At 51.0% G+C, this 17,678-nt stretch overlaps 9 protein-coding genes across 9 annotated transcripts; 4 read left to right on the top strand and 5 right to left on the bottom strand.

The window, feature by feature from the left end:
- Positions 1-297: 297 nt before the first annotated feature.
- On the bottom strand, positions 298-1,741 carry BDW70DRAFT_171318 (enolase C-terminal domain-like protein). The gene is made up of 4 exons (XM_073743183.1): positions 1,499-1,741; positions 1,335-1,444; positions 1,167-1,278; positions 298-1,111 (listed from the first exon to the last, which is right to left on the bottom strand). Exons 1-4 carry the CDS (start codon positions 1,672-1,674, stop codon positions 364-366), a joined length of 1,146 nt encoding a protein of 381 aa, XP_073599289.1. The 5' UTR covers positions 1,675-1,741; the 3' UTR covers positions 298-363.
- Positions 1,742-2,194: 453 nt separating this feature from the next.
- On the top strand, positions 2,195-3,581 carry BDW70DRAFT_148025 (aldo/keto reductase; the record flags this gene model as incomplete). The annotated part of the gene is made up of 8 exons (XM_073738802.1): positions 2,195-2,263; positions 2,323-2,469; positions 2,524-2,628; positions 2,695-2,891; positions 2,949-3,033; positions 3,085-3,140; positions 3,191-3,336; positions 3,406-3,581. The coding sequence occupies 8 exons, from the start codon at positions 2,195-2,197 to the stop codon at positions 3,579-3,581; spliced, it is 981 nt and encodes a 326-aa protein (XP_073599288.1).
- Positions 3,582-3,795: 214 nt separating this feature from the next.
- BDW70DRAFT_130153 (phosphopantothenate--cysteine ligase CAB2) lies at positions 3,796-5,193 on the bottom strand. The gene has a single exon (XM_073735751.1). It carries the CDS (start codon positions 4,995-4,997, stop codon positions 3,801-3,803), a length of 1,197 nt encoding a protein of 398 aa, XP_073599287.1. The 5' UTR covers positions 4,998-5,193; the 3' UTR covers positions 3,796-3,800.
- Positions 5,194-5,306: 113 nt separating this feature from the next.
- Positions 5,307-6,996, bottom strand: BDW70DRAFT_110922 (NADP-dependent oxidoreductase domain-containing protein). Its single transcript, XM_073734530.1, has 5 exons — positions 6,651-6,996; positions 6,511-6,597; positions 6,371-6,451; positions 5,750-6,314; positions 5,307-5,698 (listed from the first exon to the last, which is right to left on the bottom strand). The coding sequence occupies exons 1-5, from the start codon at positions 6,773-6,775 to the stop codon at positions 5,402-5,404; spliced, it is 1,155 nt and encodes a 384-aa protein (XP_073599286.1). The 5' UTR covers positions 6,776-6,996; the 3' UTR covers positions 5,307-5,401.
- A 354-nt stretch (positions 6,997-7,350) lies between these two features.
- On the bottom strand, positions 7,351-8,906 carry BDW70DRAFT_157121 (multidomain presynaptic cytomatrix related protein; the record flags this gene model as incomplete). Its single annotated transcript, XM_073740298.1, has 7 exons — positions 7,351-7,472; positions 7,528-8,223; positions 8,273-8,329; positions 8,384-8,577; positions 8,625-8,634; positions 8,691-8,766; positions 8,817-8,906. The coding sequence occupies 7 exons, from the start codon at positions 8,904-8,906 to the stop codon at positions 7,351-7,353; spliced, it is 1,245 nt and encodes a 414-aa protein (XP_073599285.1).
- Positions 8,907-9,279: 373 nt separating this feature from the next.
- BDW70DRAFT_130148 (putative esterase/lipase) lies at positions 9,280-10,802 on the top strand. Its single transcript, XM_073735750.1, has one exon. The coding sequence runs from the start codon at positions 9,546-9,548 to the stop codon at positions 10,419-10,421; it is 876 nt and encodes a 291-aa protein (XP_073599284.1). The 5' UTR covers positions 9,280-9,545; the 3' UTR covers positions 10,422-10,802.
- Positions 10,803-11,346: 544 nt separating this feature from the next.
- On the top strand, positions 11,347-13,485 carry BDW70DRAFT_110900 (uncharacterized protein). Its single transcript, XM_073734529.1, has 2 exons — positions 11,347-12,561; positions 12,610-13,485. Exons 1-2 carry the CDS (start codon positions 11,656-11,658, stop codon positions 13,246-13,248), a joined length of 1,545 nt encoding a protein of 514 aa, XP_073599283.1. The 5' UTR covers positions 11,347-11,655; the 3' UTR covers positions 13,249-13,485.
- Positions 13,486-13,574: 89 nt separating this feature from the next.
- BDW70DRAFT_157118 (uncharacterized protein) lies at positions 13,575-14,722 on the bottom strand (the record flags this gene model as incomplete). Its single annotated transcript, XM_073740297.1, has 2 exons — positions 13,575-14,587; positions 14,650-14,722. 2 exons carry the CDS (start codon positions 14,720-14,722, stop codon positions 13,575-13,577), a joined length of 1,086 nt encoding a protein of 361 aa, XP_073599282.1.
- Positions 14,723-15,210: 488 nt separating this feature from the next.
- Positions 15,211-17,438, top strand: BDW70DRAFT_130145 (SD08430p). The gene is made up of 2 exons (XM_073735749.1): positions 15,211-16,921; positions 16,971-17,438. Exons 1-2 carry the CDS (start codon positions 15,531-15,533, stop codon positions 17,308-17,310), a joined length of 1,731 nt encoding a protein of 576 aa, XP_073599281.1. The 5' UTR covers positions 15,211-15,530; the 3' UTR covers positions 17,311-17,438.
- Positions 17,439-17,678: the final 240 nt, after the last annotated feature.

Raw genomic sequence — 17,678 nt, 5'->3', positions numbered from 1 at the left:
ATAATCTAAATATGAATTAGAAAACAAGCTTATAAAAAAAAAAAAAAAAAAAAAAAAAAAAAAAAAATTCAATGTTTAGCCATGAGGATGCTCAGACGCGTTGTTAAGGACTGGGTGGAAGGGGGGGGAATGGGGTTGATTTTCTGGGGAAGCGAAGACAAGGCAGCTAGGTAGGGTGCACGTGCCATTTCTAACCACCCGCAACAGAAGTCTTAGCAGCAGTTACCAAGTGTCATTTAGTCTTGTTAGTGCTTGAAGTTTGGAAAGGTACGTGTCATTGACTGATATTTCAGCGGAGCGAAAACCTGAGCACTATGAACAAAACGAGCTGATCTATATAGCTGAGGTAACTTTCAAGATTCATCACCACTCCCTCAGTTCTCCTCCAGGTCCCACGAAGTGCGGACTGCGCCATGCGGCAGCGTCCACAGCAGCAGCCCTGACTTTCTCTTCGTCAATCTCAATACCCAGACCCGGTCCACTTAGAAGGTCGATCAATCCGTCCTGCACCTTCCAAACCTCCGGATTCTTGATATATGTGTCAATATCCGCTGACCCAGCATTATAGTGTATGCCCAAGCTCATTTCCTGAATGGCAAAGTTGGCACTAACAGCATCGACCTGAAGATTTGCCGCGAGGGCAATAGGGCCTAACGGACAATGGGGGGCCAATGCTACATCATAAGCTTCTGCCATCGTGGCAATCCTACGAATCTCGGAAATTCCACCGACATGGCAAATATCTGGTTGCAAGATGCTGACTGAGGCCGACTCAAGGAACGGTTTGATATCCCAACGGCTATGTAGCCGTTCTCCAAGGGCAATAGGGATCGGGACAAGTTTGGACAATGCTGCGACGGATTCCGGGTGCTCGGAGAGGAGCGGTTCTTCGATGAATAAGGGTTCGTGCGGTGCGAGCTTGTATGCGAGCTGTTGCGCCATTGCCTTGTGGACTCTGCCATGGAAGTCAACACCGGCGTCAATCCCCAGGGACTTGACGGTCTTCAATCGCTCAACCGAGGTGTCCAAAGAATGGGGTGAGTCAAGCCACGACAGATCTTCGGTGGCGTTCATCTTCACAGCTTTGAAGCCCTGTGCTATTCTTGCCCGGCTGCAAGGTGTTAGAACATAAAACCCGTACATCAAATGGCAGCAGTGTCTCATACGCTTGTGCCTCAACATCCCCTGGACGGTCACCACCGATCCAAGCGTACACTTTAAGCTTATCCCTTACTTTGCCGCCGAGAAGCTGATATATTGGGAGACCGAGTCGTCTTGCTATTGATAGTCAGACCGACCATGGCTCGTATCTAATTCGTCTCAAACCCTCTCACCTTTAAGATCCCAGAGCGCTATATCCACGCCAGACAAAGCGCTCATAAGGACCGGCCCGCCCCTGTAGAATCCCATCCTGTACCCGTGCTGCCAAATGTGTTCGATGTCACTATGAAGAAGTTTCAGTATCAGGCACAAGATAATGGTCCCAGAATAAACTCACTCCGCGTCCATGCCCGCGAACCTCTGAGCAAACGCATCGAGGCAGCCCTCCACGGCTTCCGTATGACCTTCAAGCGACGCCTCTCCCCAGCCATAATTTCCGTCGGCGTCTGTGATCTTCACAAACAACCAGCGTGGTGGAAGTCTGAAATACTCTATCTGGGCAATCGGGGCCATCTTGCTGTTAGTGATCGTCTACCGGCTCTAAAAGTCTTCCGCGGTAAATTTCGACAGGCTCTCGAACACGTAATCTCTGTGATTCCTTTCCCCCTTAAGATGACTGCTCAAAGGCCGGGGAAAGTCACGGCTTGACCGGACCAACTCCGTGCCGTGCTCACAACCATCATCAGCGTCACCCCGCAAGCTCCACATCGACCCCCGCATTTACATCGGAAAAGCATTCGGATAAACAACACCGCAAGTTATTTCCGGACAATCGCCGAGATGACAATGGCCGAAATACCAGCAAATGAGGGGCTTCCAGGTGCAAAACCGCAAGCTCTTGGGTTAACCCAGCTCGATAATATGCTGGTCAGAGCAGTGGAGAAGGCAATTGAGTGCCGGAGAAGACGAAGCCCGGGTTCAAATCCGGCGGCTCACTTTACAGAGTATTTAAAAGACTACAGCGACAAGATAGTTGCATGGGAATTCTCGAGGGGTCGAAATAATACCAAGTCCACGCACTTAGCAACGCAACATGGCTCTAAAACGCACATTCAAGCTCAACACAGGCTATGAGATACCGGCCGTTGGACTGGGAACATGGGTATGAACGACTAGTTCATCTTTCAGGAACAAAGCTTATGAATATCTTCCTGTGTATAGCAATCTAAACCGAGCGAAGTTGAGGAAGCGGTAACTGCGGCGCTGGATATTGGCTATCGTCATATCGACGCTGCTGCAGTCTACGGTAATGAGCGCGAAGTTGGGAACGGAATCAAGGCATCTGGTGTGCCGCGTGGAGAAATATTCGTGAGCTCTGCGTTGACTTTGGATGAGGTTGGCGTGTTGAACTGACGTGATAAGCTCACGAGCAAATTATGGAATACCCATCACGACCCTGAAAACGTCGAGGCTGCAGTGGATCGATCCCTTAGCGATCTCCAGACGGATTATCTTGATCTTTACCTTGTAAGTCATTCAAGCTCTGTGGTGACAAGAGTGTAAACATCGCTAATACCTGCTTGGTCATTATAGATCCATTGGCCAGTGGCCTTCCGCTACTCAACCACAACCATTCAGCCCGTCGATGAGAGAACCGGTTTAATCGATGTGATAGATGTACCAATCAAAGATACATGGGCTGCGATGGAGGCACTCGTAGCTAAAGGCAAAGTGCGGTCGATTGGAGTTAGCAACTTTAACCGCAGGAGGATCGAGGAGCTCCTCAAGACGTACGCTCATTGTCCACTCGAGACACGCTATCTGATTTTGACATATAATACGTTTAGGGCGAAAATACCACCCGCAGTCAATCAGATTGAAGCTCATCCTTACCTCCAACAAAGGGAGCTACTCGAATGGTCTAAGGAAAAGGTAAATGAGCGACATACATACCTGAGCACAAACTAAAGGCCCATCATTTAGGGCATTCTCATAACCGGATACTCACCACTAGGAAACAATATTTACAACATTCCTCGGTAGGCAAAGAACAACTTATTGGCATCAGACGGAGGCTAACAAGCGAAAGAACCGTGGATGATCCCCTCGTCATCGAAATCGCCAAATCGCTGAACAGAACTCCAGCTCAGGTTCTAATCAGCTGGGCTGTGCAACGGGGTACAGCAGTGCTCCCAAAATCAGTTACCCCTGAAAGAATCAAAAGCAACTTTCAAGGTTCGTTTGTGTCAGCCACTTTCTTCTACGTAACAATCAGGATTATATATTAACTCTCTTGCTTGGCAGACTTCGTTCTACCCGAAGACGCCTTCCAGGCTATCCAGTCGCTAGAACGACACCAGCGGATGAATTTCCCTGCCCGACTTGGTGTGGATATTTTTGATGAGGTTGGTGAGGAGAGTGCAAGGAGAAGCGCTCTTGAGTGGGCTGAGGGACAGAGATTGGTGAAGAGTCAAGCCTAAATACTATGTACGATCACCGCAGCTCCTAGTAGCAATAGGAACCTAGAAAAGAGCAAGGAATAATAGATTAACTCCTTCTACTGGGACATTACTACATGGTGACGAATCTATGTTGGGTATCCGGTTTCGGTTAAGAAAAAGACAGCGAATACGAGCTTGCTGGTGATACAATACTGGGCATATCAAGGTATCTAGACAAAACAGAATGAGTAATGTTCACTATCGCTTGAACTTCTCGATCATCTCCGAATGCAGTTTGACTAGCTCCGGTATGATCAAGCTTTCGATCTCCGTGCCCTCACGAGACGTGCCTTCTCCGTCCTTTTCTTCCTTAGACGACTCTTCACCCTCAGGAGCCGCCGAGGTCTGGTCTCCTGATGACCGCTTCGCTGCCTCAGCTTTGCCTACCTGGTCTTCGACGCCGGAGATGCTCTTACTCCGGCGCGACTTGGGAACTCGGATCCAGCGCTCATAAGGTGGGTTCGGTGTGACGAAGACAACCTCCCATTTTCTGGTGGATAGCAAATTCCCGATAACTAGGTGGTGGGCGTACCGCTGGAGCGCCGTCTGAGCCTTGTAGACGAGGAGATTGGGATCGGTTTCGAGCTTGAACGACACGATCATGCTACCCTCTGGTGACCAGCCATCTACGAGCTGATGGAGGAATTTCGGAACCGGGTCTAGGTTAATGACCAACTTTTTGCTCGACTCCTGCTTCTGTTCAAACCCGCCCGTGTAAAGGTCATCGGCACCCACAGCTTCGTCGTTGCCCTGGAACTCCTTTGGTATTTCGGAAGATTGAATCTTATGCTCTGCCATTCGGTCGCGCGGGATGAAAAAGTCACTAACCGCTGCGGCGAGGTAGAACAGCGCATTAGGACCGAGCGGGTTCATGCACTTGGCGAGCATGCGGAGTTCGAAAAGGTACTCCGAGACCGTTGTGAACGGAAGCAGCAGAAGAAGATTATTCTGTTTCGCATATCTGTACTTTCGGAGCACGTCGCGCATCTCATCCTGGTATTCTTTCCGCACCACAATAGGACCATGATCTGAACGGCTAACATCGCTTGGAAACGCCTCGTCCATGAAATCCAGGAAGCAATTCGTCGAGTGGCTGTAATGCCGTGAATAGGGCAGCAGACTGAACTGTCGGTGCAGGAAGATTACTGCATACCCCTGCTGCAAGAAGTACTCAGCGGATGTCGCTCCCCGAGTTCCTGCAGAGAAGTTGTCGATGAAGCGAACAGTTTGGTTTTCGAGAGGAACTGTTGTTCCTCCGGAGGTGACGAGTACCACGCGCCGACTGGATTCGACATGGTACTCTATAAACGATCTGGCGAGCGATTCATGTTTGGGAAGGGCTTTGGGTGGAGGGTAGTTGTTGAAGTAGGCGGACTCGCTGTCTGCGGGCGACATTTCCTCTGGAGGGCGGGGCAGTCGGACCCTGCCTACAAACGCCGATTAGGTGGAGGTTCAGACTGCGCGAGAAATATAGGAAGAGAATGAACCTCAAAGGACAATCTTGAGAGCCATACCTCTTGTACGCGGGCTCCTTAAAAAATTAGGCTTGTCAAATCGTTCTCCTTTGTACGACGTACTGCTTGGACGTGCTGCTGATGTCAGAACAATCAAGCATGGATGCGGCCGACGATTGCCGAGGCGAAGGCCTCGGGAGCTAGGCGGAGCTAGGCCGTCTTCGGCTTGCGGTACAGCAATAGTCACATGATTTACCCCTCGGTGTTTACTCGGATAACAATTGTTGTATATTTGCTCCCTATGTACATATGGAAGTAGCGCCTGTAGGTATCGACCTAAGCTAACTAAATCTGCGACGTCTTTCTCGGGGGCACTATGCCCTGTTGAGGGGGGGCGTCGATATAGCCAGCCTTCCGCGTCAAGGGAACATCGGCAGCAGTAAGGGTCAAATCGTACTTGCCAGGGAAAATGAAGCTCATTGGGAATCCAGGATCGAACGGTACGGCCGCATCGATCTTGTCCATATCTTCTTTGCTCAGCTCGATCTCGAGAGCTTGCACGTTGGCTTTCAGATGCTCGATCTTCCTCTGCCCGACTATCGGGAAAACGTACGGTGTCTTGTGGAGCAGATATGCAAGGGCCTGCGATTGTCAGTCCTCTTCAGTTAGGATCTCGAAACTAGTAGCACATACCACAGCTGAGAGAGTTGTATTTTTGCTCTTCGCGACTTCATCAAGAGCATCCGACACGCGGATCTCATCCTCCGCCATGTCCCCGTCTGATCGGCCTCCACCTTTCATTCCCCGAGTTTCGGCAGTCTTGAGCTTTCCCTGAGCAAGAGGACCCCACGGGGCTATACCCATGCCCTGGTCTCGACACATTGGGACAATCTCACTCTCCATGTCGCGACGCAGCGGATTCCACAGCCCTTGATAGACAGAGAAGGGGCGCAGGCCGTTAGCGCGGGCGTACTCGTTCGCTTTGACAACAACCCAGGCGGGCGTATCTGACACGCCCAAGTACAGGACCTTGCCCGTCGTGACTAGGACATTTAAGCCATGCATCACTTCCTCGACACCGGATGTAAAGTCCCACCAGTGCACATAGAGCAGGTCAATGTAATCGGTGCGTAGATTTCTCAAGCTGTGTTTGACCGAAGTCTGGAGTGATTTGACCGAATTACCAACGAAATTGGACTGAATGCGTTCGGTGTTGATATGCCGGTCACGAAAGCCAGTTGTGTATTTGGTCGCAAGCCTGCATTTTCCAATATGTTTAGTGTCAGAACTCTCAAAGCTGATGGGTGTGCATACACAATCTGGTCCCGATTCCCACGACTCTCCATCCACTCTCCAATCCACCTTTCAGAGTCGCCTTCTTGGTAGTTGTTGGCACTATGCATAACCGGTCAGGCGCACGTTTTACCCCGAAGCAGAAGACACAAAACACATACGTATCAATGAAATTGCCACCCATATCATAAAACGCATCCATCAGCGCAAATGCGTCTTCCTTACTGCACTTTCCCATAAAGTGCTCCCTGGGCAAAGAAATTAGTCACTGCCCAGCCATTGGCGTGTAAATTCAACCTACCATCCTTCACCAAAGTTCATGCCCCCCAAACATAGAGGTGACACTTTGACGCCCGCAGTTGGCGAAAGGACCCGATGATACCCTAAGGGGGTCTTGGGCTTCGGTGCAAAGGTCCAGAAAGACATCCTTGTAATGATTATGACTGACGAGAGAGTACTGTACGAAATCAGGCCTTCTGGCTGTATCTGATGGTTTGGCTCTTGTCGAGAGTGGTCTCGTCCTCCAGAGAGGAAAACGGCCCCTTATATGACCTACTGGTCTGCGTACGGAGCACTTCTCGCTGCATGTTCGATAACTCCGTGGTGTCAACCGCCCAAACACTTTTGCTGAGTGTCAGCAGCTTGCGCCAGACTGTCATCAAGACGAGCTTTCGGTAGACCAAGGCTTAAGAATACGAGCCCGCCAAGCAAAAGAGCTGTGGTTATAAAGATATAGTCGATCGAAGTATTAATAATACGTTATTTATACGGCCCGAAGCATGAAGCTGACACGAACTAAGTCTGGGCCTAGACCTACTGAATCTAATTACTCCGAGGGCCCGTTTCGCAAGCGGTTAGCTAATTCCAAGAACGAAGTATGTCCATAATCCTGACTTACAGAATCTGAAGCAGGGATTATAGCGCCACCAAAATCATTCATTGTATCTAACGGCCGAGTAGTAGTGAATCGTCAGGTGCCACTCCATAGAACTGCACGGTAATCAAGTGAGATAACGGCTTCGAAGTGCTTGGCTGATTGTGCTCATGCGGCTGGCCATTCCGCCGTGCTGCATATTGCTCAAGAGAGCCTCCTCGAGCATCGACTGAGTGACGCTCGTGTCTCCTATTGGATGAATCTGTGTCAGCTAAAGTCATACTTCCGGACTTAAGTGACAGACCATCTAAATCGCTAAAGCTGCTTCCCATACTAGGTGTTCCGTCACTTATGTCCCTCCCAGAAGTTGTAGACCGCCGCGGGCTCATATGGTTCACATCTGCTGTCCGCCGGGGACTTGGATAGTTTATTTGATTCCCTCTTTGATTATGAGGACGGGCAACTGGCACTCCGGAGCTTACGGAACTTTCGGACGATTCTGTGGTAACCGACGTTCTCAAGCCAGAAGGGGGCACTGTCACCCGCCTCTGCACCGCAGAAACGCTCTCTTGCTCCATTCTCAGAGTTGTACTAAGATCATGGCCGGACGTTCCATGAGACGCGGTTTCGTGACCACGCGAAAGTGGGAGAAAGGCCGGTGATTCATCATCGTCATCATCGTCGTCTCGTAAATCCGGCCGGTGGGTTGAGAAGCGCCCAAAACGTTTAAACCCTAAACCCTTTCGGCCTGCTATAGTGTCGCTTTCATCATCAGAGTTAAACTCAGATAAGCTAGATGTCAAATCTTCCTCTTCGAGCGTAGGCGACTTCTGATCAACAAAGCTAACAGGAGCTTGCTCGCGTCTGTTTGTGGACGGTTGGCGACCATGACTCTCCCGTTTGGGCTCGTTCGTTCCTAGCGTTGGAGTTCCAGGATGCGATGTCTGGGCCTTGACCTGTTGCACAGTATTCCCGGAACTATTATGCCGTGGAATGGGTGCTACCTAGAATTAGAGAGGGAAACAGATAATAGTGCGGTAAGATTTTACCTCGCACCGGAGGGGCTTCTTTTGGCTGCGACGCCAAGCGAGAAGGAGCCCGTGAATCTACCAGAGTTCAGTATGTCATGTGAGAGAAATGGTTATGCTCCACGATCTTACTGTTGCTTTGACCGGTTTTGGCTGGCTGCCCTAGAGCCGTGCTTGCATATATCGAGCCTTGAGCTGGAGAGGCAGCGTTCGAATGAGCAGTAGGTACCTTACGCATCTGTGCGCGGACTTGGGATAGCTGGCGGTCGTAGAGCCAGGCCGCTTGCTGGAGTAGAAACTCGAGAGTCACATCGAATCTTTCGGCACTAGTAGGCGTCAGCTTCTGACAGGTGCTGTACCGGACAGTTATTACAGTGCTTTCCCTAGAGAGGATCAGTAAAGAAAAGATCTCGGGGTCAAGACTCGCAGTCAAGCATACAGTCTATATCATTTCCCTTTGATGGGCGGGAGAGGATATCCCAAAGCGCTTGGTCCTTGGCTGCGTTCCAGTCTACCTGAAAATCTAATTTAGTAGTTTTCCTCGTATATGGAAGCTTGAACCTACTGGTGGAGGGTCCACAAAGCCGCCTCTGGGGAAAGGGAGGCGGATCAAAACAGTGAACTTAGTGTTCCCAGATTGCGTTGGGGAAGTCATGACAGGTACAGGTGCTGCATGCAACTCGGAGAATATAAGTCGGCAAATGCAGAAGATCTGCACTCTTTCTAAATCCACACTTGGTATACAACGTTAGTCCAAATGTCAGCGGGAAAATAGCGAGTATATCGATGATGAGAGTGTGATGGAGGCGACGGTCAGGAAGATGAATGCGGTTGGTCGAATCGATGCATGGCGTGGATGGAATAGATAGTGCGTGGCGATGTTATCAGCCTCGGATTCTGGTAGAAGCTTGACTTATTGCCACGGCTTAGTGTAGTCAGCTGGACGAAGGGGCACCTGATCTCTCCCTATCCGCTACTAAAGAGTAATTTGTTCGCCGCTTCGGCCTTTCCATGAATACAGCTTTTTATAGACATCCTACAAAGATGAAAGGCGAGCATAGCTTCTCGACGGATCCGCCTGTGCTAGTGATAAGCAGAATATGCTGGAGAAGACCTACATCAGTTCCCGCGTATAACCAATTTAGTTATAGAACGGGAACATCAACCAATTGGTTATAGCACGGCCTGATGGGGTTCGAGCCCCGATGGGCCCTGGGATATGCCAACACCCTCGTTAGACTAACAACATCACCTCACCTTCTGAGCTACTGCATGACTGCCCGGGTGCCGCATCATGTCCATCCTCGCATACTTATATCGCAAAGTCGTGGTGCTCCTACTGAGGGCCATTGTTGGTCGGAGGTCACCCATACCAAAGCCTGATGACATCTACCAGATCCAGTCCCGAGATCCCCAAAGAAACATTAAAGCACATGTCTACAATCCGGGAGCTGCATCGAAATCTTGCCCGGTCCTGATCAACTTCCACGGAAGTGGATTTGTCTTTCCTTTCCATGGGCAGGACGAGGAATTCTGTCAATTGATGAGTCAAAGGACGGGGTATACGGTGCTCGACGTTCAATATCGTCTCGCCCCGGAAAATCCTTTCCCTGCGGCGCTCAACGACGTGGAGGATGTTGTCAATTGGGTCCTCCAGCAGCCGGAGAGGTTTGATCGTGCTCGAATTGCACTTTCGGGCTTCAGCGCAGGAGGTAACCTCGCTCTAGCAGCCTCGTCGACTCTCTTCCCTCGCGAGACATTCCACGCCGTTCTAACCTTCTACCCGCCCGTTGACCTGTATACCGAGCCCGGGTCCAAAACCGCGCCAGACCCCACTGGAAAGCCTCTTCCCGCGCCTTTGGCTCGGTTCTTCGACCAATGCTACATCCCTTCATCGCATGACCCGAAAGACCCCCGAATTTCACCATATTATGCCCAGCCTGATTGTTTTCCAGATCGCGTACTTATCATAACGGCAGCTGGGGACAGCTTGGCGCCCGAAGCCGAACAACTAGCGGTGAAAATAAGAGAGGAAGCCCGCCGCGAGGTGCTTTCTGCGAGGATGGATGGCTGCAATCACGGCTGGAATGTTTCGCCAAAGAACGCGGTGGAACGGGATGCGAGAGACAAAGCATACGACATGGTCGCTGCCATGCTGAATGGGCGGTGATAGCTTTCGTTTCTACTCAGAGTACGGAGTTGGGATGATCGACTTGCGGTGAACCAAGCCTTTGCCGCTGGATGCACGTCCCTTCGTCAGACTTGAGGTCAGCGCATCAAGCCGGCAAGCTGCGGGGCATGATCCAGGATGGCCCGGGGAGAAGCATCAGGATTCGGGGGATCTTATCGTGAGGCCCACCGATATATTCATTTCTTACAGGTTGGAATGCATGTGCTTTGCCGCGAGCAGGACTCCGTACTCCGTAGTCTACAAGGTAGGTATAAATGCGGGCGGAAGAACTACGACAAACAGATGTTCAATGGAGCCCGCAGAGGCCAGTTTCAAATACTTACACGTCTAATTTTGAATGAGACAAGACCGATCTGTAGACCAACAAGTCATGTGCGACAGAATAAAAATGTCCCACTCCCCTGACCGTCTGAAGCCGCGGTGCCTGAACCACAGCCAAGTGATGCAGTCTAGTAGTGGCTGAAACCATGGCTCTCCCTGTTCCCCACGGCCTTCCCTCACCTGAGCAGGGTTGCCAGAGTCCCAGAGGTAATACTCTCTTTTAATTTTGAGATATTTGGACGCACAGAATTCGAATACTGTCCTTGACCGCATAACTTCATGACCAGACGAAATAAAAGGGCGGCATTTGTCTCCTGACGGCGGGTCGTGGAGGCGCTTTGTTGGTGGCAGACTGGCAGCGTAATCATGATTCGGTCAGGCGGGTCCTTTGCAAACAGGGCCCAACTACGAACAAGATTATTGTGAAGAAGTCCTCCGTAATATCCTCCTAAATCCCGTTAATTAGGAGGAACCCGCGTCAACGCCCAAATCAGGTCGTCAGTTGCGTTCACTAACGCTCCGCTGCTCCAGTTCTCCATCGCTACATCGATCCACTGACCCGCGGCTGCGCTCCCTCTCGTGTTCTTCCTCTTCCGCCCGATTCTCTCAGACCCAATATTCAATAATTTTCAAGTCTTCTATTTTCTCCCGCAAGTCGAATGCCGCTCTGTAACGATTGCTACTCGTCCACCGTGCTTCAAGTACTGTGGACGAGCCGATGAGCGTTGCGCGATAGGTGTCTTGCCTCGTCCGACCTTCTCCCCGTCGCTCGACCTGTCGCATATAGCGGTTCCATCTTCATTGCCGGTCGATTTCACCCCCGCCTAAATAACACCTTGCGGATAAGTGCGCTGCATGCGTGGACGGGGTAAAAGGGATTTGCAACTGCATCATGGAGTTGACAAACTCCGTTAATTTCGACGAGGATCAGTACCGCAGGGAAGTCCTTTCCCTGTCCTCTGAAGAGGAGGAAATCGCGCAACAGCAACGGCTGGCAGAGGAAGCAAAAGAGCTAGGGCTCAAGGTTCCGGAAGTCGAGATTGTAGCCTCTCTGGCTGCCTCGATTGCATCAGGATTGGTCGATTTTTCGTCCCCGATCCTCTCCTCTAGTTCCTCGACTGGTCGCAACTCGATGTACGAACCTGCGCACGATTCTCCAGCTCTCGAGCAGCTTGCCACATCTCTATCTGAATATACCATCGCGTCCAACCCGCCGGCTAGAGGCGGTAGCACCCGCTCCACTGCCTCGCTTTCGACACGCCCGACCTCTTATAGTTCGAGCGAAGGCAGACTGGCCCAAGGAACCGACGGAACTGCGATGAGGTCATCTGGAAACAACGGCTCGTTATTGAGTGTGATATCAGGTAGCAATAAGAAGAAGGAAAGACGGCGATCAGGTATCAAATCTGCGATTGACAAAATACCCTTTCGGAAACGTAGGAGAACGCCTTCTACGGTACTTTTACCGCCCGCTGCGCACGTTACCTTTACGAAGGGCGAGGGTGGTGTTGAAAAGCTCTACGTGGAGTCCAAATCAGACGAGGCGAGGCTGTCAATCTCTCCAGAGAACCAGGAGGAACCACTGAAACTCGAGGTCCCAGTGTTCGACAATGAGGCTCTCTTGCGAAGCCTTGCAAACTCCGAACTGAAACAGCTGCGAGAAAGTCAAACATCAGAAAGAAACCTTCACGTCTCCTTTCAAACTAATCTCATCAGTGAGCTCCGTCGATCACAGCAACCGAAAGTTGAGGAGAAGCTGGCGCAAAACCGCCAGTTAGAGAATGAAAAGCGCGAAAAGGTATGTCCATGGGCCCTGCACATGTTGGTCAGAACTCACACACCCCAGAACGTAGCGGACGCCGCTCGCATGGAAGAAAGGCAACTTGTTGTGGAAATGGAGCAAGTGCGCGAATTCGAAAGAGCTAAAGCCAACTCCCGCACACGCATCAAATACATGGAGGGATATCTTAGCAGCTCAAGCCCCCCCGACTCGCGCTCGCCTTCCCTCTCAGGGTCCGATCTGACAACCCCTAGCCGCAGCTTCACACAACAGCACAAAGCCCAGCTGGCGCAGGAATACCACGACTACGAGTCCATGTCTCAACTCCACGCCGCCAAAATAAAAGTCCTTAGAGACCGGCAAGAAATCCGTCTGCAGGAGGCGATCGCTCGGATGGACAAAGAACTCGACTGCATGACCAAGAAACATGCGGCCGAACTAATCGAGCTCCAAAAGGAGCACCAGCAGGAAGAAGCAACCATACTGCAAGCACTCAATGCGAAAAAGACGAAACTTCGCCAGAAATGGGTGCTAGAAGAGGCAATCCTACGAAAGAAACTCGAAATCCAGGACGGAAAACCCTACGGGCCCCTACCGCCACTCTCATTTTCAGACTCACAGTCCGAGACCCGCGACTCCGCCATCTGCGTCTCAGACCCAGATGGTGAAACTGAAGCAGACGCCTCATCCCAACGCAAGGAGTAACCTTGAACTCCCCATGCATCCTTTAACTTACGAACTGATGTCTATGATACCCTTTTCCTAATACCTCGCATTCTCAGAGCGGCATTATACACCAGCGGATCGTCTAATCACTCTCCTGTCTGCATCTGGTACATTATTTGTAATTATTCTACCTTCCCATCTCTTTGTGATTTATGGGCGAGAATTTTGGCAACGGTTCCTTGATCTTCGCTGCCTGTGCATAGCCTTGTTTGTTCTGGATAATTGGCTCCTCTCACTGTTGATAGATATATTTAGTTCAGAGATGATAATGAGACACAGACACCTATGTATTGACCTCCATATAGCTACCTGTTCGACGCCGCATCGTCATGTCGTCCATATGCTGCATCCCTCAAACGATCCAACACAGTGAGCACGTTCCTATCGCCCCCTGTAAGCGCAGCTTCCAGCACTTTATCTCTCCCCTCGTCCCCGATGACAACCGCCCGCTCAACCTTCCCGGAGTCGGAAATCTTGAACCGGCCAACCCGGCCATCCTCCCACTCAACCCGGACGTACGCCGCCTCCAACGCCGTCGGCGAAAACGACGCAATCCCGAATTCATTCTTCTTCAACCTCGTCTCCCCAATACCAGAGTCAAATCCCACATCAACAAGGACATCCCGATCCCACGGCCCATCCTCCTCGCCATCTGGATAAGGGTCAACACCCCGCTGGATAATACCTATCTGTTCACGGATAAAGTAGATGGCATCCAGCCGCATATGCCACGCGACAAGTTGCCGTCTCACTTCACGGACAAATAACTGGAGATTCTGTTTGCGCACTGGCGGAGTCGGTTTCTTCTTTAGCTGTTCTATACTGTCATTGCCATTTTCGACGCCGTCGCCGGGTCCACGCGGGTGATCAGGTAGTAATATCCGTTCTAGCCGCTGGACTGGTATGAATGCAGGTATTGTATGTCGATGAACCTTGAGCCGTATATCCGCTTGATCCCTCTTCGCGTCTTTAGCGGGCGTGCGCACCTTGCGCAGGAGGATGTAATATGGTTTCGTGAAGCGACCATTCCGCACGCAGATATCGATGCGAACACCTAGTAGATTCTTCGAGTCTTTTCCGCTCTCGCCGTCAGCTACTGGTGATGGGTCTTTGAATGGGAATGTAGTTGTGGAGAAAGCGATGCGGTGGTGGTTTGATTGCGCGTGAGAGCCTGCGGCGCGGACGAGCGGCGAGATATCCTCGTTCAAGGTAGAAAGTATGGGGACGGAGGATTGTTGGGGCTTCAGACGCTTCTGGAGCGCTTCTGAGGAGAGCACGCTGGATGCGAGGAAACGACGGCATCTCTGGAGCTTGCGGACTGCGGTTGAGGTCAGGGTTAGTTTGTGTTCTTGCGTTCATGCTCGGTAAGACAACACTGACTTTCGCGGCGAATGGAGGATATTTCGGAGTCCAGCTCCTCTTCCAATTGTGTTGTTGGGTCTTTTAGATCCATGGTGATGTATATCTTATTGGAGTGTGTTGATGTTTGGGTTCAACACATCGCGGCGCGAGTATCAGTGCTGGAGTCACGTGATGAATTATATAGTTTGCGATTGCGTTCTTCAAATTTCAAATATCGAACTAAAAACTCTGGATATCGAGATGTATTATGGTACTAGCTGCGGTCCTCGAATAATAATGGGTTTTGGACTAAGTTCTGTTAAGGCCATTGGAAGCCCTCAGTTGGGCTCTCCACGATCTGGGTTCAGCAAAATGCCCAATGAGTAATTGGAGAATCAGTAATTCGCAGAGAATTGAACTTCAAGGCGCAATTCTGTACCTAGAGGTTAAATGATGTTCCTGCGAGTCATCGCGACTTGAAGGGTGAAACCTGAACAGTGCTGCCGATCCAAGGGTCCAGCCGGGTCCCTGAGAATTTCCAGAGAGGCCAGCTTGCCAGATCCGCCACTCCATATCCATCCATTTCTCCATTATTTTCCCCTCGCATGCACCGCTCCAGTCAGGGCGATCCCGAAACCCAGTCCATTCTTCCGTCTTCCTCTTCTCCGTCTACTCTTCCTCTATCCATGTCCAGGATCTTTACCGTCGCGGCCCTCCTACAACCCACCCGAACGCCGACGAGGTCGAGCTTCAGAATCTAGCATGCAGGATCAGAGATAAATCACAAAAACACAGATTCAACTGACTGATCAGCATCTGGAGACCAATTTTGCGCCTGTCTAGCCGACCCAACATTGACGCGTACTCCCCCTGCAAGACATCCTGGCACGCGATCTTCGCACCGTGGACGTGACACACTAATGAAGCGCAAGAACAACACTGTTTCCAAACGTCGGTCCAAGCCCAACCTCAGCGTTGCGACCGGTCAGAACGGCAACGCTCACGGGAAAATGAATTCCAACATTGAGATGCGCAAGCGCGATACCTCTACGGGGTCCTCCTCGTCCGCGCGAGCAGATCGCTTCATGTCCCGATCGAGCTTCACCCTGGACCAGGACCCGCCGACTCCCCAAACACCTGGAATGACGACCACGAGCTTCTCAGACCTCCCGTCTAGTGATAAAAGAAACTTTATGCTGCTGTGTCTGCTATATTTTCTTCAGGGGGTTCCAATGGGGTTGGCGACGGGGTCGGTTCCGTTCCTACTCAAGCCGTACCTTTCATACGGACAGATCGGTGTCTTTTCGCTAGCATCCTACCCCTACTCGCTCAAATTACTGTGGAGTCCGATCGTGGACGCTGTATGGAGTCGCAGGTTTGGCCGCCGGAAGAGCTGGATCACTCCTGTCCAGGTCATTGCCGGACTGGCCATGATTTATCTCGGAGGGCATATCGAAGACATGATGAAGCAGGCTGGCGCCAACGGCGGGGCTGGTGTCTGGAAGTTCACATACTGGTGGTTCTTGCTGGTGTTTTTCTGCGCCACTCAGGACATTGCTGTGGATGGATGGGCGATCACTCTCATGTCGCCGCCAAACATTTCCTACGCTTCCACTGCACAGACTGTTGGCTTGACCGCTGGTCATTTCCTGTCTTACACGGTATTCCTCGCGTTCAATTCGAAGGACTTTGCGAACCGATGGTTCCGGACTACTCCCGCTGAAGGCGGCCTTCTCTCACTTGGCACGTACCTGACGATCTGGGGCTGGGCGTACCTCGTCGTGACCACCTGCCTAGCCCTTATGAAGAAAGAAGATCATGTCTCGGAGCGCGACAGCATTTCTGCCGTCTACCGCAGCATGTGGAGCGTTTTACAGCTCAAGAACGTCCAGACCATCATCATAGTCCATCTGATCGCCAAAATCGGCTTCCAGGCTAACGACGGAGTGACCAGTCTAAAGCTTCTAGACAAGGGCTTCGGTCAGGACAACATGGCTCTGGTCGTTCTCATCGACTTCCCCTTTGAAATCGGCCTAGGCTACTACGCCGGCAAATGGTCGACGGAGTACACCCCAATGCGCCTCTGGTGCTGGGCCTTTGTCGGACGACTCGCTGCAGCCATCCTAGCCCAGTTTACTGTCATGATCTACCCCTCTGCCCCAGAAGTCCCCACCTGGTACATTTTGACCGTAATCTTCGAACACGTTGCCTCAACATTCATGAATACTGTCATGTTTGTTGCAGTGTCCGCTTTCCATGCTCGCGTTTCTGATCCCGCCATTGGTGGTACCTACATGACTATGTTAGCAACGTATGTTCTCTCGGTTCCTTTTAACCCACTTTTACTGATTATCCCATAGGGTCTCAAACCTCGGCGGTACATTCCCGCGCTACTTCATCCTGAAACTCGTCGACATGTTCACTGAGGCGACCTGCATCCCACCAACCACCAACCCTTCACCAGATTCTCTGAAAGGCGACCTCGTCACGTCTCCGTTCTCATGTGCTGTGGAACCAGATCGTACCCGCTGCATTGACGGCGGTGGCACCTGCAATATCACAAGAGAGGGCTACTATATGACAAATATTCTCTGCGTGCTGGTTGGGACGGTAACATTTATCATGTTCATCAAGCCTGCTGTTTTGAAGTTGCAAAGTTTGCCGTTACGGGCTTGGAGATTGGCGCCTGGACGGGAATGATTTTTCTTGGACGTTGGTAATGGTGATACAGTGCATATATACATATACATACATGCCAATTGTATGTAGGTAGACTAGAGTCATATTATCAGGGTACATTTAATTAGACTCATGAGTGCGCATCAGCGCGTGTTATTCACTGAATTAGATACAGATTCATTTTAGCCGCAGTAAAAGCTCGGCTTCGAAGGCGCGTACTTCTACTCAACTAAGGACCTCCCAAGACATAATAGTCCTAGCAACTTTAGAAGACACGATGACAGTTCCCCTAGAAGCTTCTAGTTTAAAGGCAGCGATAAGAGTTACGGGCCCCAGCCATCCAATGGATCACAATCTGAGGGAACGATAGTGCGGTCTGGGAAGGCACG

The sequence above is a fragment of the Aspergillus foveolatus genome, assembly GCF_047715535.1.
Source record: "Aspergillus foveolatus strain CBS 279.81 unplaced genomic scaffold BDW70scaffold_7, whole genome shotgun sequence".
Classification (NCBI taxonomy): Eukaryota; Fungi; Ascomycota; class Eurotiomycetes; order Eurotiales; family Aspergillaceae; genus Aspergillus; species Aspergillus foveolatus.
The sequence above is the reverse complement of the archived record's forward strand: the minus strand, read 5'-3'. Positions and strand labels throughout refer to the sequence as shown.